The 24,115-nt window shown below is 33.0% G+C and overlaps 4 protein-coding genes across 4 annotated transcripts in view; 3 read left to right on the top strand and 1 right to left on the bottom strand.

The window, feature by feature from the left end:
- The first annotated feature begins 4,549 nt into the window (after positions 1–4,549).
- LOC123701224 lies at positions 4,550–9,697 on the top strand. Its single transcript, XM_045648998.1, has 3 exons — positions 4,550–4,555; positions 5,942–6,809; positions 6,843–9,697. Exons 1-3 carry the CDS (start codon positions 4,550–4,552, stop codon positions 9,695–9,697), a joined length of 3,729 nt encoding a protein of 1,242 aa, XP_045504954.1.
- Positions 9,698–12,586: 2,889 nt separating this feature from the next.
- LOC123700404 lies at positions 12,587–16,109 on the top strand. The gene is made up of 9 exons (XM_045647970.1): positions 12,587–12,695; positions 12,888–12,999; positions 13,473–13,616; positions 13,882–13,937; positions 14,204–14,293; positions 14,434–14,525; positions 14,819–15,104; positions 15,479–15,666; positions 15,885–16,109. Exons 1-9 carry the CDS (start codon positions 12,587–12,589, stop codon positions 16,107–16,109), a joined length of 1,302 nt encoding a protein of 433 aa, XP_045503926.1.
- A 29-nt stretch (positions 16,110–16,138) lies between these two features.
- LOC123690928 (putative uncharacterized protein DDB_G0271606) lies at positions 16,139–18,089 on the bottom strand. The gene is made up of 3 exons (XM_045635089.1): positions 18,062–18,089; positions 17,751–17,906; positions 16,139–17,400 (listed from the first exon to the last, which is right to left on the bottom strand). The coding sequence occupies exons 1-3, from the start codon at positions 18,065–18,067 to the stop codon at positions 16,468–16,470; spliced, it is 1,095 nt and encodes a 364-aa protein (XP_045491045.1). The 5' UTR covers positions 18,068–18,089; the 3' UTR covers positions 16,139–16,467.
- A 3,740-nt stretch (positions 18,090–21,829) lies between these two features.
- Positions 21,830–24,115, top strand: part of LOC123697621 (cytosolic carboxypeptidase 1-like) — a 77,945-nt gene continuing 75,659 nt past the window's right edge. Inside the window, exons 1-2 of the mRNA XM_045644165.1 lie at positions 21,830–21,868; positions 22,326–22,389. Of these exons, the coding sequence (XP_045500121.1) occupies positions 21,851–21,868; positions 22,326–22,389 (82 nt within the window). The 5' untranslated portion in view covers positions 21,830–21,850. The remainder of the gene's footprint in view (positions 21,869–22,325; positions 22,390–24,115) is intronic.

Here is a 24,115-nt window from a genome sequence, read left to right as displayed (position 1 = left end):
GATGCTGGACCCTCAGGGAGCGCGTGATCGGAGTTTAAAGTCCAGGGACGCCTCTCCACCCTTAGCTGCTCACAATATGTTGCCCCCTTGTCGCACTATTGCAGCGACTTATTTCGGGGGCCCATACAGTGAGAGGGCGAGTCACCACCTGCCAACATATTTTTACTTTCTTTTAGTAGAAAGGCAGGTGCCATAGTTTCCCATAGTCCCCAGTACCAGTCCATTTAGCATCTCAATCCATAGCCCAATTATTAAATTTCCATACCCTGCAATAGTCCTACATCGGCCGCGGACTGCCTAGGGCTGTATCTCTATAGTGCAATCATGGGCAGGCTGCGGCTGGTGTCCCACAACACATTAAAAGTCTCAAAGGGCCTCTGCGTGTTGGATCCGTGTCCCCACGTAAGCCTTCCAAAGATCCGGGTACCGTCCTTCTGGTGGTACCCGAGTATTATGGAAATGAGAAACATAATAATAATTATAAATTCTTTATTGCACACCAAGTAAAATAACAGAGAAGAAAACAGCACATAGAAACAATGTACAAAAGGCGGTCTTATCACTTACAAGTGACTTCTACCAGACAACCAATATTGGAAAATGCTGGAAGAATACATTTATGGAGAATAAATAAATAAAGAAGTAATAAAAATAAAGGGATAAAAATAGCAACTTCGAGGAGTTAACGTAAGCGTGGGTATTTTCGGCATGTTAAGGGTCTTGCAAGTTTCAGGTGGATTTGTAATTTTTCAGGGTTCGGTATCGGAACGAAAGCTTTTATTTAAGAACGTATAGTTCTTTGAGAAAAGAATCGTGTTATTTTTACGATCAAAAAGCCATTGGTTTTTTTTTAATGAATTTTCTTGTCCACCCTTCATTTGCGTGCTATTTCGTGTTAAAATTTTGCCTTGCGTCTAAATTCGTGAATTCGTGTTGGCTATTTCGTGATAGTATTATAAACGTTTATTGTAGGCATTGATTGTGAAAAATCTTTATTTTAATTAACTTAAATAAGGGGCTTAAAATGAAATTAAGAGAAATAATAATAAATATGTTTTATTAATATTGGTAGGTAACATACAATCACATGGATTACTAATTACTAACTCTGCTGTGGTAGTATTATATTAAGTAGCATTTAGTTTTATTTAGGGTTAAAACTTATATTAATACTAGCTTTCCGCCCGCGGCTTCGCCCGCGCATTCAAAGAAAAACCAACGAAACCGCATAGTTCCCGTTCCCGTGGGATTTCCGGGATTGCGTCATTTTCCCGGGATAAAAAGTAGCCTATGTCCTTTCTCGGGTATCAAAATATCTCCATACCAAATTTCATGAAAATTGGTTCAGTAGTTTAGGCGTGATTGAGTAACAGACAGACAGACAGACAGAGTTACTTTCGCATTTATAATATTAGTATGGATGGCTCCTCCGTGGCACCTACTCTGGCGTTAGTGAGGGCCTGGCTCATTCGCATTGAGATAGTTGGGTTCCTTTTCAGGAATCTTTCATACCAGTCTCGTCCGGGAATGCCGTCTTTGAACGGATTTGCTCTATTTAATTCCCGGACGAGCTTCCCTACCGATAGAAGCAGCTGTTCCTTCGATACTGGGAACCCAATATCTGCCATATGGAGGACCCATTTCACTATTAATTCTTCTTCATCTTTTGTGAGAACTGTTGCATGTCCAGCAGGATTGGTATGCTTATTCTTCAATTTATCTAGTAACGTTTGATATGGAACTTTATACAGTTTGGAAGCTTTATAGGCAGTTAATTCACCGCTTATAGTTTTAAGCAAAGCATTTTGCAACTCTTCATCTGTATAATATTTCTTGTACACCTTTGCCATATTGCATGTTTCTGAAATGAAACGATAATTTTAAGAAGTATCCTATAATATTATCTTATATTAACTAAAAAGATTTTTAGCAAGTGGGTAACGTAGATAATTTTAAACCGCTCTTTAAAAGTAAATCCCATGTCAAAAACTGCCCTAGCCAGTACAAAGTGTAAACAGAATAAGCGAAATGCCCATAACGCCCAAATAGTTTATCCTATATTAAGACCATTTTCATTGAGAAGTAATTAAAAACAAACACATTTCAGGATATTCGTTCCCTTAGGTCTCCTGACTAAAAAAAAATACTATGCTCCATGATCTAGCAGTGCACGTGCCTGGTCTCGTGTAAGTACCTAGATCTGCAGAAGTGTCAATACCTACTTACAATTCCCGGCATCTAACTTTAGTGCTGACCGATTAGGTGGGGGATGTCAAAAGTCACTACTCTTTTCCCTACGTTCTGCGCATCCCCTCTCCTAATCGGTCAGCGCTAAAGTTAGATGCCGGGAGTTATACTTAAGTTAATACCTGCTCAAAATAAAAACAAACAAACTTAATTTAGCACCCACGAATTTACCAGCAACGCCCAAAAACTGTGTAGGTTATTTCGTGTTAGTCGATTTTACATATTTGCGAACTTATTAACTGCAAATCATTATCAGAAAATATAAATACACTAATGAGTACCTTATACACCAAACAACTTTAACTTACTAAAAATACAAAGCAAAAAAAAAGCGTTTTTGCATAAATGTTCAGTGAGACGAATTTGCCTGGAACGTCCAAGTTAAGGGAAACTTCAATGTCATATTGTAATAAATCTGTTCACAAAATTATATACCGAATTTCCCCTGGACGAACAATTAACTATTCTACTATTTAATTTTTAGGTTAGTTTTATTATAAAACGTTTATCTGAACAACAAACGCGTTATAAACTAATCAATAAAATACTGCAAATTCGGGAATAACACGAAGTAGCCTACTAAGGAATAATAATCTGCTGGCTAATTCGGCAGTCGAAATTTCGCTAATTTTAGGAAATCTATGCTATTAAACTACCCGAACTTGATATAAGATCAATAGCAACAAAATACAGAACAGAATTAACTTAATATCTTGATAAATAGACTTACCTGTATCTTGTAGGGGTCTTATAAAGTTTCGTGTACGACCTTACGCTCTCAGTAAGCACGCGCGGCTATCACAGCTGTTTGAGGCCGACTGTCGTTTCGTGTGTTTTGTTGCGTTCCGTTTTGCCGTGAAAAATTAGGTATTTTGTTTTTTTGGTAGGGTAATGTTTATAGAACACACAATAAAGTTTAGTTTTAAAATATCTTGTCAGAATTTCTTAATTTAGAATCGAAAAGCAAAACACACGAAATACCCCACTAGCCCGAAGTAACCCGCCTTTACCTTATATTGTAAGTTAGTTAGTTAAAAAAATTATATTGTAGTTATTAACACATTTAGTATTAACTACATGAGTAAAAGGTATGCGTTTGTAATTAATTATTTTTGTTACTGTTAATCAACTAGGAGAATATTTTCTTAATTCTTTAAAAACTGTTGTAATTAGTTACGCGCTTTCGTGACCATCATTTACCCGTGCTAATGTTGCTTCTTTGTGATAATAAAAATATGCTTTTAACCGAACTTAGTTAGTGATATAAAAAATATCATAATATTAGTCAATATTAAGGAGGTTTTTAAGTACCCAAAATAATGAGTAAGAAAGTTATTACATTGATAACGAAAGCAATAATGACAAATTTTTGTGTATTGAGCTGTGGAAAAATCTAATAACAGAGAGTCATATATACTCAATATTTATTGACAGAGCTAAAAGCGTTATCAACAGATTCTGTACTGATAAACTATCTTCCTGAATACAAATATCGGTGAAACTCATATGGATACAGAATCAATGTGTATGAGCTTTACGATATCCTATCGAAAGTGTTTTTTTTGTGTGGGTAGGTGTCATAGTTGTTAATAAACTGATTACAGGTGTTACACTTTCCACAGGATGTGCAAATTATAATTTGAGTAAAAAAAAAATATATTTTAAATATACGAAAAAAAAATAAGCCGAGATTTGAAATCATCAATCATAATACGTATCGATCCTTACACGGGATACCTTATTTATTTTGATGGATTGCCTTATAAAACGTGTGTTTTAATTCTTATCGGTAGAGCTAATGGAAGTTTTATTGCCAGACCAAGTTTGGAGGCCCATAAAAGTATAAATCCCAATTCATTCCACCGATGAAGTCGAGAGGTATGTACCACTCATAGTAAAAGTATTTATATCGATGTTTCGAATGGCAATACGTTATTCTTGGTACGCAAATTTGAAAATTATACGTTGTGCTTCTAAACAGATCTTCTTCGAACGCCATTGCTCGGAGGATGATGCAAGTTGGCATTCTGATTATCTTCAACCATCCCTAAAAATGCAAGGAAATGGTTTTAAAGAAGTTATTGCATTGCAATTTGCAATAATAAAAAAGGTGGAGATAGGTTACCAAAACTACATTCCATTCTCAAAAACAGTACACAAACGCACTCTAAAAAGAGACAGCTGAAGTAAAATGTGGCTAATTAGCCACATTTAGCGCTTTTTATTAACCTATACCTATACATACTCATTTACTTATTATATCGTGGTTACATAGGACAAGATTGGTTATTCATATTGATAAATGATAGTAAGTTCCTAATAAAAACTTTGTACTCACTCGAACAATTACTTTTCCTAAGATTTCAATGTGGTCCTTGTGTACATGAGCAAACAATTTTATATCACGCCGTTTACAATTCCCAAAAGTGTATTCACTGTGCATTCGAACTGAAAATATTATGAAGTTTTCTATAAATTATTATTAGCTGTCCCGACGAACGTTGTTTTAAAGTTGTTCTACCTTATCACTACCTCTATCACTTAGGTATTAGGGGTATAAAAATGATGTTGTGCGATTTTCAGACTTACCCGATATGCACATAAAGTTTCATAACAATTTTATATACTTATAAGATTTATAATTAGAAATATACTTACAAAAATAAATTATAATATACAGAAATAAATTTAATTATCGTAAAAAAATTAAAAGTAGAAATTGAATTTTATTTAGACATACCCGGTTCTTTATCAGATCCTGTTAATGTTAAATCACTAATTGCTGTAAAATATTGCCAAGATGCTATTTTGGCTACTGAAAAATAAATTTAAATTCATGTCACTTAAAAAAAAATGCTAAATATTTGTTTAGCAAAATTTGCTAATAATTTATAAAAGGAAAATAAAAATGTACACGGCATAATATAGATGCTGCCAACGTTACACGAAATAAACCTTACCTAAATTCAATAAGATATGTATATAAAATAATTTCATTCGCATTGCGAGAACTAGAATTATAACAGAAAGTCAAGAAAATTATAAAAGATTTAACAAACACACTCTTGTTTATATGTATTATATTGGAATGCGTAGTGTGAAAACTCATATGATGAATGAAACGCAATATTTATAAATAAATTGAATTTTGTTTACTAACATTTCATAAGTAAGTTTATATAATAATTACTAAACACATTGTCAAGACACATTTTGAACAAATGAATAAGGAATCAGGCGTGAAATTCATGAAAGCGTGAGAAAATTCACAGTAAGTACAATTTAATTTCAGATCTTCAATACAGAAAATATTTAATAAATACAATAAATAATTTTTAAATTATTATTTAGATCTAATGGAAGATTAAATACATACATACCAAATGTTTGCTACATTTTACGTACCTTCTTCCAAATTGAACACCATGTATTTGTACGCCTATCATTTATATTTACATAGGACTTAAAATAAAAGCAGGTCCACAAATCTCAGTTTGTTGTTAAACGTATCTGAGTTTCAATGTTCTGTGAATAAAATGAAAAATGTTTATATTCCGCTATTTTGTTCTGTGGAGCATAATTATTACATTATCAATTTTTTCGAGCCCCAGTTTACAGGTATAGTGATTTCAATAAAAAACAAAATGTTGTTTAGTATATTTGTTTAGTGTTAATAAGTAATTTGTGATTGCAGAAATGTTCAGAAGAAGTGACTGAAAAAGGAATATCTGTGCGATGGCCTGAAAGTGAAGAAGGCACTGATATTAAATCTGACCCCGTGTGCTACGATGCGCATGATATAATCACAAGAAACTGTATTAATAACACTTGGATACCTTCCACTAATGATCTACGGCCCTGCTACGACACCCTTATTATTTCAGACTTTGGAAGAATATCATCACTATGTCCGCCTAGTTTTGAGAGAGTATCCGACAATAATACCGATTATTGTTACCAAGTACATCGTACTTCGTCATGGAATTATCCGTGTTTAAATAACGGAGGTGCTTCAGTTATTACTGAACTGAGTGACTATGATGTCAAATCAATTCTCAATTCTCTTAAAGAAAAAAATATATCGAGATACTTTTGGTTGCCAGCACGCAGATCAAGACTTTTTAGTCCTATAGTTTGGTATACACCGGGACAGATGTGGGGCAGAGAGGTCGAAGGTTACAACAATTTAAAGATGCAAACGTCTGTATTCAAAAGTTGTCTACTACTAGATATAGAGTTACAAGTAATAACGACAGAATTATGTCTCATAGAATATCCAAGCTTATGTTTTTATACAAATAATATTCATTATCCAGCAAAATGTCCAGAAAATTATCACGGCGTTAGGTTTACTTCCGATGCAAGCATTTGTTTTGGTATAGAAACATCTTCTGAAAACTTATCATTTGAAGAATTTCCAAATGATACGTGTATTCCAATGGGTGATGATGTGGATAGTGATTTAAGTAGATATGTTTTTAAAGAAATAGCCAACTCATATGATCTATCGGTCGGTGAATGGTGTTGGTTCTCGACATCATATTATGATCTCAAGGATCACGGTGACTTTGGATTTTTAAAGCCACTTTTTTCAGATTTCCGCGTTGCCGTTAATGATTTAGGGTCATTAAAATTAACAAGAAGGTCATCAGATACCAAATTACGTTGTAAGGCTTGTCGAACTCAAATGTTATATGAGGAACCCCAATTGGATTTTGAATACAATGACATTGACAATATAATATATTTAACAATTTATAATCCAACAAGCTTATGGAAATACCACATAAACGATACTGGTGTTCAGTGTTTTACAGATGCAAAAGGCTATGTACAGGTTATTGATATAAATGAACTTCCTTTCATAGAAATAAAAGACAATAGTCATTCTATTTCACCCAATGACTCTTTAGTTATTGAAAAAATTGTATACATAATTGACCTTATAACGGAACGGTCAGCGCAATATTGGTGTGAAGGCCATTCAAAAAATTTTTCGTTAATATCTACTGATAAAATAATTGTTAATCCTCAAGGCAATGATGTGCATGTATTCTCGTTGGCTATAAAAGTTTTTCTTAGTAACGCTGATGTTCAAAATGAACTGGATTCAAAGATGTTAGAGTTACGCAAAAATATAACAATTATTTTCAATGCTGATAAAGTACTTTTAATGGAAATTTTAGATTATGCTTCACAAAAGCTATTAGTATTGTTACATTTACATATTTCAATAGAAAATACATTTGAAGACAAAGGAGAAAATATTAAGGCGGTTTATGAAAAGTTACAGAATATTGCTAAGAGTGAGTTACAAAATTATAATTACACTTTTGTGAATATATCAAGTTCGATGTATTGTTTGCCCTCCACTTCTTTTTCTGATGGTATGACTCTGGAATGGGAATTAACAATGATCGGCCATATAACGGCTCCTAAACAGTTCTGTTTACAAGCTAATGGATTGCCAGTGAAGAGACGATGTCTTGGATCTTATATTCTTGGTAGCGAATGGGGTCGCATTGAAGGAGTCTGTAACCAAAATTATTCTCCATCTCCTACTACCACATTCTTGTATGAATTTTTTAAAGGAAGGATCCCCGAGAACGTAACATTTCGCTTTCTTACAGTGGGTTTAGGACAAGCACTTGAAGACGTCGGCTTATTAATTCCAGCGGATATATACTACTTATCAATTTCTTTAAAACACATTTTGACCATGGCTCATACAAATGAAAGTTCTATAGATATGGGTTCTATTTCACATACTGCCTGGATCATGAACAGGATCATGATACTTGATAATGCATATCTTAGATTAGCTCAGACACTTAATTCCACAAATGTAATACTAGACGCCATTGGAGGAATAATTGAAATGTTAGCACAAAGAGGCACTCCCAGGTTTTTGACTGCAACTAACACAGCATATGAAATAGCAATACAACCTCATTTTGTAATACAAATATGTCATCCCTTCAAAAACAACATATCTGGAATTGCCATCCAGCATGCAAATAATTCCAGTAGTTTTATGGACATAGAAGTTATACCTTTATATAAAAACACGACTTATGAAGAAGTGTTGCAAATTAAAGATCTCGAAATTGCAACCTGGATTCCGGAAGATGTCTTAAATACGTTAAAATGTCTTAGAAACGATAGCGTTAATAATACTTCTGTGGAGAAAGATATTCAGATAATTATTAATATTTATCATAGTGATGCAGTGTTTCAAGCACTTGATCCTACTTATTATGCTGTAAATAGTCGCATAATAGGTATATCAATACCGGGTTATTTGCCAAATTTAGAATATCCGATACCTTTAATATTCAAAGATATAAACTCTTCTGACTACAAAAGATCTTGTGGTTACTGGGATTTCGATGTTCATAAAATTATTCCTGGATTTTGGTCTAATAAAGGATGTTATTTATTACAAACAATAAATAAAACTAGCATATGTAAATGCTATCATCTGACACATTTTGGTCAATTAATTAATATACGAGAGCGGGTTAATTCTGATGAAGATCCGAGGAATAAAATGAATACTACTCCTTTAAACATAATTTCATTAATTGGAAGTTTTTTATCGCTATTGGGAATTGCCGGTATTTGGATAACAGCATTTGTTTTCCATGCGTGGAGAAAAAAGGCTGGCACAAAAGTACTATTGCATTTAACTGCAGCTATTGCGTTACCTTTAATACTTATAGTTATTTTTAATTTAGATGATTCTATTTTTATTGAAAAAGAGGGAACATTTTATATGTATGAAGACAAGGCAACGCTATGCATTTTCCTTGGTGCGTTATTACATTATTCTGTTTTAGCTAGCTTTATGTGGATGTTAATTACAGCATCTCTACAATTTACCCGGTACGTTCGTGTTTTGGGCGTACATCGTCCTTCCAGATTTATGATAAAATTCACTTTAATAGGATGGGGAATTCCTCTGATTCCTGTTATTATTATTCTGATTTTGGATAAAGAAAATTATATACCAAATCTGCCTATGACCAGAAATGAGTATGCGATATGTTATCCTACTGGTTTCTTTTTAATTGTGACTGTCGTCGTGCCAATATGTATAATTTTAATGATTAATATAATTTTATTCATTTCTGTGATCTATGCGATTTCTCATGGACCTGATGGCAAAATGAGAGCTAACGATATAGATCTTATAGGAGCGCAACTGCGATTGTCGATATTTTTATTCTTTCTCTTAGGACTTACTTGGATATTTGGTATATTTTCATTTACCTCCAATTTAATATGGTCTTACTTCTTTTGTTTAACGTCCACATTGCAAGGTTTTGTATTATTTGTATATTTTGTAATATGTGACCCTATTACGCGTAATTTGTGGGTTACATTGATGAAGCCACAATTTAGAGGTAGCACACCAAGAGAGAGTATTACAAGTCTTTCAAGTACATAGTTGAAAATGTTTCTAAAATGTACAATATTCTGTAGTTCTGAAATAAACATACGTGTACATAAAAAGTGTTTGTTATTTACCTAAAATTGTGTACGAATCCATTGCATATTTAGTCAATACAATTCACTTGAAACGCTGAATTGAATACAGATCATCGTAATGACCGTGTTACTTAAAAGAAAATGGACAATCACTTTAATTTTTATCCACATTTTTCTTCAACTTGGTATGTATTTTTATGTTTTAATCAACAGTTTTTTAGTACGTAAGCATATTTGTAAGTAATTTTTATCTAGATAATTTACTCTTAATATGTTATTTCCAATTAAGTAATTTTAATTTTCAAGAACGCTGTTTTCATTATTTGATCATGCTTTTCGAACATCCCATTACAATGAATTCAATGTTTATTTAGTTGACGGCTGGAGAGCTGTGCCTGCAAACCAGGCTAATTATGCATTGAGATCGTATTATGATGACGACCCGTCGCAAGGTCGAGATAAAAGTGATGAGCTTTTGCCCAGAAGTAAGTAGCCCTTATGAACTAAAAACCGTAGGAATATTAATATTCAAATCGTTTACCTACGTGTATTTAGCCATATTACTGTGGATATAGTAATATAAAAATAATAAAATCATTATAAAGTTTCTAATGTTATCTTCTTTTTCAGATACCCTAAATAATATATACAAATTCGGATACTGTACTCGGGATATAGTTAATCATCGATATCTAAAAAAGTCCGTGAATATAACATTCCCAGACTGGAAAAGCACGCACGTGACTTACATTTACGTATGTATTTTTCATGCTTTTTTATAATTAAAATACTATTTAGAGATAATTATATCAAAAAAGATAATGTTAGTTTCAATTAATGTTAATTTTAAACTAGTATAGGAAATATAGTATAGGATAGGATATTTGGATTGTATTAATTAGAGGCAGAGAAATATTAAAATGTGCAGATAAAAAGGATCTGCAAATGCATTCTAATTCTAATTAAGTACAAAAAGACTTCCTTCTTTATTAATACCCTTACACTACACTACTACACCTCTCTAGTCTTTCCCGTTTTTATGACACGAAAAAAGGGGACATTTATTTAAAAAAACATTTTTTTTCAGCTGTTAGCAAAGAAACATACACAGAAGTTTCGCCACCAATGTGTAGTCATGAAGATGTACGTGCCTTCAAGATACTTATTTTACAAGAGCCGCCTTCCTCTATACTACTGTCAAGGAACTGTTCACTACTTGATGATGAATACGATCAACAGATATGAGATACATGAGTTCTATCTCGCTAAAACGTTGCTGGTTCCCGCCAACTTCGTGTTTGAGTTCTACCATTTTAACCGATTTTGAACGATTACATACACATTGCACGAAATAAAGACTAATTAAATAATTACAGTTGTTTTACTTCATTATGTAGATATATTTTTTTATTCGAGTAAGGGCTAATTTTTCAATCGTTGCTTAAAACTTATTCTTCAGTTATCGTATTAAACATTTCAAAAATGTATTCTAATTGCCCGGATTTGACAGTTTAATGGTGACATTTTAATATTATCCTGTAATATTTTATTGGACGGATAAGTTTTAACCAAGGATTGAAAAATCGGGCCTAAATGATAGAGTTCCTTGCATAATTTTAAACCCTTACTACGATAATGATACCTAATGTGCATGATGGAGCCAAAATGATATTTAAAAAGACGGTAGTTACAATAATTGTGTGATATTAGCATGCAGGTAAATCTATATATATAAAAATCAATGCCACTTTTCGTTGTAATTCCATAACTCGAGAACGGCTGAACCGATTTCGATAATTCTTTTTTTATTATATTCCTTGAAGTACGAGGATGGTTCTTATGTAGAGAAAACGTTAATATGTACCACGGGCGAAGCCGGGGCGGACCGCTAGTTTTAAATAAAAATTTGTTAAAAAAGAGAGCTCCTGTCAAAAATTTGCAAAGCAAGTGTTTGCTTAAAATTCGTAGTGTGTCATATATGGCCTAATCTTTAACTGATTGCAATCCTTAAAACAAAGGGTTAGCACAATTCCCGTTGACGATCTATCTTTTATCTGGCACTATTATAACGAAAACACAATAATATAGATAAATATTATGCAATATAATTTTTTCAACATAACCAAGGAAAAATAATATTTAAGATCACATGGATCAAATAGTAGGTACGGAGGTACCATTATTTTAATAAAACATGTTGCTTTTTCGAGCTTTTTGATCTTTTAGACTGTAAGGTAAAAGCCAAAAGGTGTCGGTTACCGTTTAAAGGGATACTTTTGTTATATTGCAATTCTGTCCAGAACCTAAGTTTTATTCAAATTTATCAAATCTTTACAAATAGATAGCTTATCATTATGATGGTGCTTATGGTTAGCGTGGTTTACAGGAATAAGGAAACTCGAACATTTTCATCAACCAACGCCCAACTATGATTGATAAAGTTTCTTGAATTATTTTCACAGTTTTTTTTTGCAATCGATATTGGGGGACAAGTAAATATGGCAAAACATTATAAGGTATTTCCATTGTGCACATAGCAAACTGCTCACAACAAAAAAATGTTTACAAACGATTGGATGCAATCTTACTCGCATTCTAACAAAATTTAGTGAGGATCAATGCTGCGTATTATCACCGTAGTATTGTGTTAGTTTCTATTTTTCACTAAATTAAAACTGGATATATTATGCGATTATGATAACTTGCTTTCGTCATCTTGATAATATTTTCGTTGAGTTCTTCTTAAATTATAAATAAAACCATTGATAGACCGATTAGGTAAGGATGAAAATTCAAAAATATTTCGAAATGTGTCGAATTTTCAGGTTACATTTTATCAACAAAATGTATGGTGCGCGATTTCTCGACGTGTCATGATGATTTCGGCTTGAAGCCTCCAGACGGTGTACTTAAAGAGCGTACATTCCCGTGGCTTGGCTTTGTTCAGTATCTTCATGGTAAGTCTTTTTAATATCATTGTTAGACATACCTACTAATTAAATACCTGTTACTTTTAATGAAAATCTTTTTTTATACAAGATTCTTATTAGCATTACCACGTTGAACATTCAAGACGTCAAGAAATTCTAAGAAATTACCCTACATGTATCATTTCTAAGTTTTTTAGTGAATGTGTATTTTCTGTTTAGTTACCACAGGCTTGCCGCATCACAGCAAGGCTCCGAGAGTAGTTTTGGTACATAAACAATTCGCGATAGGCACTGCCACTGACATGCTACTTTTACCCAAAAACTATAAACTGTAAGTAAAAGCGTATAATCGATCACTCTTATTTTTATAAATTAATCTGATATTATAACTGCGTGTATAAACGAAAACGAAATGTATAAGCGAAACTCGTATTTATCATAATGAAGCCGAATCTTAAAATTTCTTAAAATATTAGTAATTCATGAAATTGGGAAAGTTTGACGACCATTAAATTGTGAATATTTCGCGATTTTAGCATCCACGATTGGCCCAAATCGTGAACAATACTTACATAACAACCTAACAGAATTGTATTCTTAAAATACTCAACAACCTAAAAGCACAAATTAGAAAAAAAACTCCAGTACCCTCTTCTTCTACTATTGCTGTTCATAATATTTGATCAACACGTATAGGTAATGTAATAATTAGGAAAACAATATTTTTGTTTATTTAATAATTTCCCACGTGTACCTAGAGATGAGAATATTTGTTATGACGTAATCACGAGAACATTTTCCCAGGGGCAATGTTTTGTTTGGGGACTACGTTCGAGATGAAGAAGATTGCGGCCTCACTCGATCACAGACGAAAATGGGAGTGTCGTGTCCGAGAGCTTATCTGGAGATCCCTCTTATAGATATCAGCCCACATCCTGAGTATTCTAGGTACATTGAGTAACAGTCATATCAAAATTGCAATTATTACATTTCGCTAAAGCTGGCTTACATTTAAAAATAAATGTAAGCATTTACTTATTCATCCTGTCTTATATATTTTTATTCCAAACTCTTATAATAACAGCTTTATAAATGTAGAGATGTATCCTCTGTTAAAAATGTTCCTAAAATAACCATATTTGTTTATTTAAAGGAACGTTTTTTTACACTTATCCATAATATGTCATTTATTTGAAAAAAACATCTGCTGCAGATTTGGAGTTGGCAACAGTCTCGCTTTAGTGAAGCTTTTAAGGCCGGTTAAATCACGTAAGCTATATCGTGTATTGCACTGTATCTATATCTGTAAATAATGCTACTGTTTCTCTACAATATTTAAGCTTTAATATAAATTGTAATATTATGTAAATTGTTTTAATGCATGAACTCTTTTTTCATAAAAGTATATGCTGTATGTATGTTATGCGACGACAGTCGATACGACAATTCGTTTTAATTTCATGAAGAATAAATGTTAGCTTATTTTTTTTAATATTTCCCATTTTTATATTTTATTGTTTTTGTGTAAATTTCAGAATATATGATACCTATATGTTTGCCCTCAATTGACGAGCGTGAAAAGAAGCGCAGGAACAAATTTGTTTTCATGGTTGATTACTTAAGTTGTAAGTTTATTTATTATAGATAAATCATTTATTATTATTTAGCAAAACCTCTTTTAATTGTGTTTATCGTTACCCTTAAAACCTGTGCTTAAAACAATATTAAGTGAACAAATAAGTATTTACTATCTCATATTTTTTAGCTGTACCAAGGGACTTTGACTCTGAGAAAATGGCAAAAAAGACATTAAAGTTTTATACGCACAAAGAGTGCAGAAAATTACGAATGCGCAGCGTAAGATTTTTGATATACTACACACTTAACATACTTTCTTACAAACCTCATTAGAGAACTAGCAGAGAAATATTCTTTGTATTTTTTTTATAAAAATATTTATTTTTCAAAGTTTTCAACGCCGCAAGTAAATTTTAAATGACCTATTTTTTGAATTTATGAAATGACCGCATTAATGTAATCATTTTAATGATTGCATCAGTTTTGTTTTGTGATTTTGGATTTTTAAGGCCAATATCATAATATTGTTTCCCTCATTGATCTTGAAATAAAAAAAATAAGAACGATTGCAGAAACTGGGCAGCGAAGGTGTCACCCACGTGTTATGTAGTTCTGGATGTGGCATTCGTCCAGGGGCTCCCTTAGTCACCCACGCACTCGAAGGCACCTTCCAACTCATGGGGATTGCCGCTGGTGGAGCCCCATGTAACCGACGTTCTATGAGGAATAGATTGAACAAAGAACCACCTCTTTATATTGACGTTTATCCATACGTAAATTGGATTATTAACTACATCACCGCTAATGTTTTACCGCGGCCATATCCAGAAACTTTTCAGTTAGTTGAGGGCGGTCCTGGTGAGCTACATTGCTAACGTTGATACGAATGCATTCCATATTTTTATAATATTAAAAAATGTCTTTATTAATAACTGTTGACGGAAGTATATTCAAAATTATGTTAATTAGCTTAGTGTAGAAAGATGAATGTATTTTATAAGAGTATTTCGTAATTTGAACCATTGTTGTATTTAGTACATATTATTTAATCCGCCTGGGAAATAGATTTAACAATAACAACATTATCTCTTAATTTATACATGAACTAACATCCAAACAAACAAAATTTCTTCACAGCTTCATTGATGTAATTAACGCTACGATTTGAGTAACTGCATATGTGAAGTGTACTATAAAATAGCCTTACATAATAAGATAAAAAAAACTTTCAGCAATGGGAATAAACAAAGGATATTTAAGAGCAAGAAAACCTCAACGATCTGGGTGGCGAGCGCGAACATATGTATCGGGAAATATGTGTTTCAAAAGCTTAAAAAAACAAAGCACTACGGCATTCTTTTATTCTGAAAACTTTGAAGTAAACGCTGATCCTCCTGGGAAACTGAATATCATTATGAAGGTAAAGAAACACAAAACGTTGTTCTTAATCTTAATTGCACATTTGCTATTTTAAATGAATTAATGTGGTGTTATATTTAAACGGCAATGCTTATATTTAGATCATATATTTTTTTCTTTTTAATCATTCCAAACCGTTTTTTTTTTGTTGCTGACCTGTTTTACTTATTTAGGCGTAACTTCTGAATGTGTATCGTGTTATATGGTGTTTTATTACAGATATCAGCTGGAATCGAGTGTACAATTGTGTGTGCTCGTCTTTTAATGCCAAATCGTCTGGTAACGCCTTTAATAGAGGGAGTCGGTGGATATAACTTAACAATTACTTTCAACACTGAATGGTTTCCATACACTTTCTATTTTGGACTAGGTCTCAACGGCAAAAATACCACTTACAGAGACTTCTCAAAATGGATAGTAGAGCGTTCACCTGGTTTTTGGTAGTTTGAAAATAAGGAAAATAAAAAAATATATTAAACGTTTTATCAGTATATTTATGATTTTCATTCATTATCATATTGACTTTAGTACATAAAAAAGTATAAAATAGTTCAAACTTAAGGGAATTAACCTGCAAATGCAAATTTTAATTCGCCAATTACTTATACATAAGTGAGACGTGATTGATTCTAATCTTCTGCACTAGAATCATTATTTAAAATACTACTTAAAATTCAGGCCATATACGCGGCAAATGTCAATTGCATTATTTGAACAGCCTAGAAACATTAATAAGTTTTAATGTCTCAAAACAATAGCAATTACAACACAAAGCCTCTTATGGATTACTCGTCTATGCGCATTAGACAGATTCTACAGATATCGTATCTTCGTCATTGAAGTTTTGGTTTCCATTTGGCGATGATGGAAAACCACTTTGTTGCTGCTGTTGCAGTTGCTGTTGTTGTTGTAGTTGCTGTTGTTGCTGCTGTTGTTGTTGTAGTTGCTGTTCTTGTTGTAGTTGATGTTGTTGTTGTAGTTGATGTTGTTGTTGTAGTTGCTGTTGTTGCTGCTGTTGTTGGTGTTGCTGTTGTTGAGGTGATTGTTGGAAAGGTGGGAATGCAGGATTCTGCTGGAATGGAAGGTTGGGTTGGAACTGTGGAATCTGTGGGTTCTGTGCGAAAGGCTGATTAGGTTGGAACTGTGGGGGCTGTGGCTGACTGATTTGAGGGAATTGCGGGAATTGACCGATTCCAGAAGAACCAGGAAATTGGGGATATTGAGGATATTGAGGAATTTGTGGAATCTGCGGAATCTGTGGAATCTGTGGTGGCTGTGGGGCCTGTGGGATCTGTGGGGCCTGTGGTGCCTGTTGTGCCTGTTGTGCCTGTTGTGCCTGTTGTGCCTGTTGACCATTTTGATATTGAGGAATTTGTGGGTATTCAGGCATGTTCCTTGTATCATAGGACTGCGATGATTGCGAGGATTGTTGGCGTCCAGGGCCGAATTCTGCTGAGTCAATTACTGCGGTATCTTCATCTCCAGCGTCTTGGGAAGGTGGAAATGGTGATCCTTGAGGTTGTTGTGGTGCTGATGGTGGGGATGGCGCACTAGGGAATCCCGCGGGCGGTTGGATCGGGTTTGGAGATGGAGATGGTATCAAGACACTGGAACCTGGGTAGTAAGAAGGTGGCAGTATTGGTTGGTATGATGGAACACTCGGAAATGAAGGATAAACTCCATACTGTGGTATTTGGTAACTGATTTGTGGCTGGTAAGAAAGGTATGGTGGTGCCTGAAAATAATACAAACAAATAAGAAATTACTTAAGTGATAGTTATAGGTACCTAATAACAAAACTCAAACTTATAAAGATTTTTTGTTAAATATATAATAACACTTGAATTTAAATGAAAAATTCACATTATTACAACTTTCATAGAAGAAATAAACATCTGAATTTGTATTGATCGTAGTGCATTGTTTTTCCACTACGATCAAACTGGATACATTAACTAGTTAGCTATACAGGTATCAAAAAATATATTTATTGAAATATTTTCAGTAAAATAAAATAGTTAAGAAGTTAGCTACAGAATAATTACAACTCAGGCTACCACAAAAACGATAACAAAAAATACTTACAGAATTAATGTATTGGCTGGTCGAATAAGCAAATCCTTTAACTTGAGGTGGGATGACAGTTTTGACAACGGATGCGCCTAAGTGGATGGCTCCAGGCCACGCCACGGCACTTCCCCGCGCATAACTAATCGCAGCACACACCAGCAATATTATTCCCTAAATAATCATAAAAACATAAATAACAAACTCTTAATTATCACACATACATATTAACTCTTCAAATAAAATTCCCGAACAACATTTTATTTTATAATAAACGAGTTCACATTCTTAACGTAAACGGAGCAAGTGTCCTTTAAATGTTTTCGTACCTTCATCTCGGAGGCACAATAACGAGATGTGTACATGCATTAATGACGACTCTTTTATATCTACTCGATAACACCCACCCGAAACGTAGAAAGAAAACACCTAGATATGTCTACAAGATTTGTATTCAATATACTTGCATCTTGCATAACGTCAGATGTGCACGTACCTACTGAGATTATAAACGAAAACAAAACAAATTACCGACCCATTTATTTCACAAGTGCTTCACATACCTGTACATTTAAATTTTATTTGGCAATATTTTTGTACGAAATATTGTGCATTGTTGAAAGTGAAATACAATTATTTTAAAAGGAGAAAAATATAATTGACAATTAATGTTTGTAAGTGCAGTGATCATTTCTAGCATAGACAATATTTTTTTATATCCATGTAACATTGGTATTGTAATATTCATTTCGTGTGACCACATATATCTTAAAATTAAGATACATAGATGTCAGGTTACAGACATAAGAATTAATTACGCAAATATAGTTACTTCATAAAAACAATTCTTCACTGTACCTTACATACATACGGATGTATATCTGAAAACTAGGTAACATATAAAAGAACAATACAATTTTTCACAAGCATCCTACAAATTGTCTTAATTTGATAATTTTAAAAATTTCATCAAACATCATTATCACAAGCAAAAATCATTTCGAAATGAATGTATGTATATAAAATAGTTTCACTAATGAACTGAATACTTAAATGTAATTATAGTTTATTCTTTTACGTATAACACTAGGACAAAAATACCTATATGGATATTGGATAGTCTATTATATTCAGCAAATAACATGACCTATCGAACACAATCCAATACAACAAAATATTCATTAGCCGTTCTTCCTTGGGTCTTCTCCGATGTGAGGAAAGAAGTAATCAACAATCCTCAGTTTGTACAAGCTCACAACCGCTTTAGGGACGTTAGGGTGTAAGGGATGAGAGCCTCCAACGTACGCGCTATCCCAACTGTTCTTGAAAAGTTGCAAGAACATGCGCAGAGATTTTATGTTTGATCCTTTTGCGGCTTGCGCGAATTTACCTGAAATGACGAATAAATCCTATGATAATCCAGGAGTTGTCTTATTTTTGTTTAAATATGATAAGTCTGATTAACTAGTCCCGTGCCGTGTCCAAAATCTTACAAAAAAAGAAAATATTAATATTAGTTAAAAAATATGTAGATCGCATTTTGTACGTAGGTACACAAAATACGGGTAGGATATAAATAACGATTTTTTGACAAAAAGTTTTACTCAGAAAAATAGTCAGAAGTGGAAAAAATGAGATCAACAGAAAGGAAATAGCTTTGAAGTTAAAAAAATTATCATCAAAATCGGTTTATCCAGTCAAAAGATCTGATGTAATAGTAGGTACCTAACAGTCGAATCGAGAATATCCTAATTTTTTAAATTTGGTAGAAAAAAAATAGAATAGATCAAAATCAATATGGTAGATAATCGTACCTGCACCATCGCTGGACCTCTTAACACGAAGAAGTGACCTACTCATTTCTGTTTCATTAATTTCACCCAATCTGTCTATTGTTATTATGGAAAATAAATGGACTGCTTTCTCTGTTTCATTATGCTGCAAATGTTTATAAAATAATATTGACTTATGTCAAAATATATTTAGAAGATATTTAGGCTAATGATAATTATAATAAATACATTGATTCCATTTACATCGCCTTTCTACAAGAAAAATATTTTAAATAGATAACAACAATATCCCATAATATTTAGGATAGCAAATATCTTAAACTTTACTCCTAAGAAAATATCATCCAAATAAGTTCAGCGTTTCCAAACATAACATCTATCATACTCACGAAAAATGTTTTGCATGTACAATCTATACATTCATAAAATACTGTTGACTTCTCAATTACTAGCATTAAGAACCAGACAAATGCAATCCAAGAGCTTAAAACTGATACGCAGACGAAGGACATTCACTGATTGTGAAATCGGAACTAGACGATATCAATATACAATATACATATTATTATATATACGTATTAAATTAATACTGACCTTTAGATTTGTAGATCCTAACGTTTCGATGGAGTACACTATGCGGTAACAACACGTTATTATAACGTAGAATAAAATTGACTCGAAATTAATCATCGTCCTAAATTAATATACCTACTTAACAATATAATTCACCACAAATTGTACATACATACTATTTTTCTGTAAATGGTTATTGCGATTGAAAAGTCAAATATTTTATAGCTCAATAAAGAATAACATTGTATATTGGTATAATGGTGTGTCGATTGTAAATATTTTCATCGCAGCTGATATTGTTTTGTATTAGAAAGGACAAACATTAAGAGACAATAAGATATAAGAAATTGATATATGTATCAGCATGTAGTTTTAATTAATTAAAAAATTTACTAAGATACCAATAACCATGCCTGAACTTCGGAATTTTTAATCAATTTTTGTATTTCTTGCGTCATCCCAATTTTGTCAGGGAAACAAAAAAAGGCTTATTAATATACTTTCGCCTTGTACCTATACAAGGAAACAGGTAAAATACCTACATATATTATCATTTACATTTTATTTTCGTATTTCTTTTTTTTCAAAAATTATTTATGAATTATAAACAGCATAAACTTATTGTATAATATTAATTTATATGCACTTGTTATGTACCAATAACATGATTATACATAATATTATCTAAACTCTATATAAAGTGTTGTCCTAAAAACATTGAAATCATAGTCACTGAAGCCTCCCTTGAGGCTGCTCTTAAATATGATACATATAACTGACATTTGCTACCGGCTGCAGATATGCTGACATTTCCACCACAACTTGTTCGAATTGTATCGTAATAAAAATTACTATGTTTTTGGTTAGGTACAACTTGGTCCATTAAAATAGAAAGTGATCCATTACTAATAAATTGCATAAAGATGCAACCGGTATAATAAAGAATAATTCATAGTAGGTACACATTAAGTTATCTATTTATAACACAACTCGTATTGAAGAAGTGAAAAGTGCCCAACAAGAAAAAATATAATATGTTAAATGTTAAATAAAAAGCGAGTTGAGAGTAATGTTTGTACACAATAAATATAAAATAAAAAGATTTGTTGAAATGTATCTACATTTATTTCACGATAGCGTCGTTGTAATTAGGTAACCCCTTTCCTTATCCCTTTCTAAGAGACTCAGAAGACAGAAAATAATATATCTCAGGTATAAAGACAAATTTATTATCAAAATACCTTAATACTAATTACATTCTATGATTTACTTGACTTCAAGTTCATACATTATTCAGTAGAGATGTTTTTAATTGAATAGACTACAACCCTATAACTCTATGTTCTATCCTCGCTATCAGCTACGCTTCTCACATTTTTAAATGTGAGTATACAATTATAGAGCCACGTAGATTTTTATAAAAACTCGCAGTTATAATATTGTATGATTTTATTTCGAACTTCCGCCTTATTTAGATGGGATTTTATTGGATTGTTATTGCTTGAATCAATAGAGACCAATATCAATGGTGGCTTTATTTATGTGATTTTATGTAGTACTACCACAGAGTACTACTTTGAAAACACTAGCATTCCTGGTTATAACCGCAATAAAAAGTAAATCGGACGTCAATGTTTTGCAATGACATTTAAAATACAGGTTATAATAAAATTCAAAAACTATTTTATAATCGGAAATGAGTGTGTGGCAGGACGTTAAATAACAGAAATATTAAACAAATATTCATCTGTAATGAATGAGATATGTCAGGTCAGTTACATGCTTATAAACAATGTTCTTTATTTGTTTCCGAAAGACTAAAACACACGTACACCGAATCAACATCATGCTTTGAACTATTCACGAAAATAATACAAATAAAAATTGTGCCTATTAATACTTAATAGGTAGGTATTGTTTTTGACGATCTTGTCTTGAAAATATAATAACACTTATGTTTTATCAATTAAAATCGAGTAAGGTTAAACTGCCTTGATAATATACACTGTGCTGTGTAAGGTTTAATTTTTTCAGATTAATTCCACTCTATTTGGTTTATAGTCTATCTGTAAAACATTCTTATTTTACTTTAATTTTTTAGGGATACGTATGATGCTATTACATAGAATTCATGGATAGGTATATAAGAAACTAACATTATCATGATTTTATTTTATATGTATTGTTTGTTATTATTTTCAAAGTACCTAGTACTATTATGTTACAGGAATTGGTGAACGCGACCGATTCGTCGGCTCAAACACACGAAATTAAAAAAACTAAGAAAAAATGTAAGCCTATCCTATAATATTATGTACCTACCTAATAATTATATAAAACATTATTACTATATTTTTAATTTATCTTTTTACGTGAATGCGGTCTTTTATAGGTTTTTTGTACATTATTTAATCATGTAAATAAGCCAAACAGGTCTCCTTTGAGTGATAAATATCAAAAAAGAAAGGATAAGCTTTTACTTATACGAGGGCGATTCAATAAATACTTAGCCTACAAAAAGTATACGAAAATTTTGGAAAAGTGGCAATTTATTTTTCAACATAGTCTCCTTTTAGTTCGATACACCTAGCCCAGCGATGCTCCAACTTTTTTAACCCGTCCGAAAAAGTAGGTTTTCTCAAACTCTGCAAAATAGGCCTCCGTGGCAGCGATAACCTCCTCATTTGATCCATATCTATTCCCAGCGAGGGATTTTTTCAGATTAGGAAACAGAAAGAAGTCACCAGGGGTCAAGTCTGGAGAATACGGTGGATGAGGCAGCAATTCGTAGCGTAATTCGACCAATTTGGCCATGGCAACGGCAGACGTGTGAACTGGTGCGTTGTCGTTGTGAAACAGCACCTTTTTCTTAGCCAGATGGTGTCGTTTTTTCTTTAATTCGGCGTCGAATCGGTCCAATAAATCGGCATAGTAAAGCCTTGTAATTGGTTTACCCTTCTCGAGGTAATCGATGTAGATAACTCCTTGTGAATCCCAGAAAAGGTGGCCATAACTTTTCCGGCCGATTTTACAGTTTTCGCCTTCTTTGGATTTATTCCCCGGTATGGATCCATTGTTTTGATTGCTCCTTGGTCTCTGGTGTGTATCAGTGAATCCAGGTTTCATCGACCGTCACAAAACGACGCAAAAAATCCCCTGGATTCCGCTTAAACAGCGCCAAACACGTCTCCGACGTGGACTCATGGTTGCGCTTGTTTTACGGTGTGAGTAAATGCGGCACCCATCGCGTCGACAGCTTTCTCATGCCGAGTTCCCCGTGAAGAATATGATTGACTGTTCCTTCTTAAATGCCTACAGTCTCAGCTAGCTCCCGAACCTTCAATCGGCGATCTGTCAATACGAGATCATGGATTTTTTTATTGTTTTCCTCCATAGCAGCTGTTTTTGGTGCACCTGGACGTGGTTCATCAAAAACCGATGTACGGCCACGTGCAAACTTGTTGAACCGATTCTTGACGGTGGCTCTCGATGGAGAAGAGTCACCGTACACAGCATCCAAGCGGTCTTTGATTTCGATACGCTCTTTCCCGTCCAAAAATAGGAATCGAATCACCGAACGATATTGCTCTTTTTCCATTTTTGTAAAACCGATCGACACGTTCGCTTCCATAGGTTGTCAAATTAAAACAAATAAAGGGATTGGAATGAAAATTAAATAAAATAATTAAAAAAGAATGAGCTACACCGTGGTAAACCTATTTTGAAGCAATAGCGCCCTCTGGCGATGAGGCTAGGTACTTATTGAATGCACCAGGTAAGTATAGTAATTTTGGTCTCAAATGCAACCACGCATTGAGTTACAACTATAAAATTTTGCGTACAGTAAATATTTATTATTAATAATGCGTTAGTGAAATCGAGGAGAACTCTATTGATAAACTCCATGATAAATTAATCAACACCTTCGTGAAGGTCAAAGCTTTATTTCCATTTTGACAAATCCAAAACCTCTTTCAAATATTGGTACAATGTTCAATAAATAATAGAACTTTATAG

The sequence above is a fragment of the Colias croceus genome, chromosome 1 (genome assembly GCF_905220415.1).
Source record: "Colias croceus chromosome 1, ilColCroc2.1".
NCBI classification, from domain to species: domain Eukaryota; kingdom Metazoa; phylum Arthropoda; class Insecta; order Lepidoptera; family Pieridae; genus Colias; species Colias croceus.
This window is presented reverse-complemented; position numbering and strand designations above follow the sequence as displayed.

Coding starts and splice junctions, on each gene's coding strand:
- LOC123701224 (XM_045648998.1), top strand. Junction 6,810..6,842: donor TTATGATCTCAAGGATCACG/GTGACTTTGGAT, acceptor CACTTTTTTCAG/ATTTCCGCGTTGCCGTTAAT.
- LOC123700404 (XM_045647970.1), top strand. CDS start 12,587: ATGGTGCGCGATTTCTCGACGTGTCATGATGATTTCGGCTTGAAGCCT. Junction 14,294..14,433: donor CATGGTTGATTACTTAAGTT/GTAAGTTTATTT, acceptor CATATTTTTTAG/CTGTACCAAGGGACTTTGAC. Junction 14,526..14,818: donor GAAAATTACGAATGCGCAGC/GTAAGATTTTTG, acceptor GAACGATTGCAG/AAACTGGGCAGCGAAGGTGT.
- LOC123690928 (XM_045635089.1), bottom strand. Junction 17,401..17,750: donor CCAGCCAATACATTAATTCT/GTAAGTATTTTT, acceptor TATTATTTTCAG/GCACCACCATACCTTTCTTA.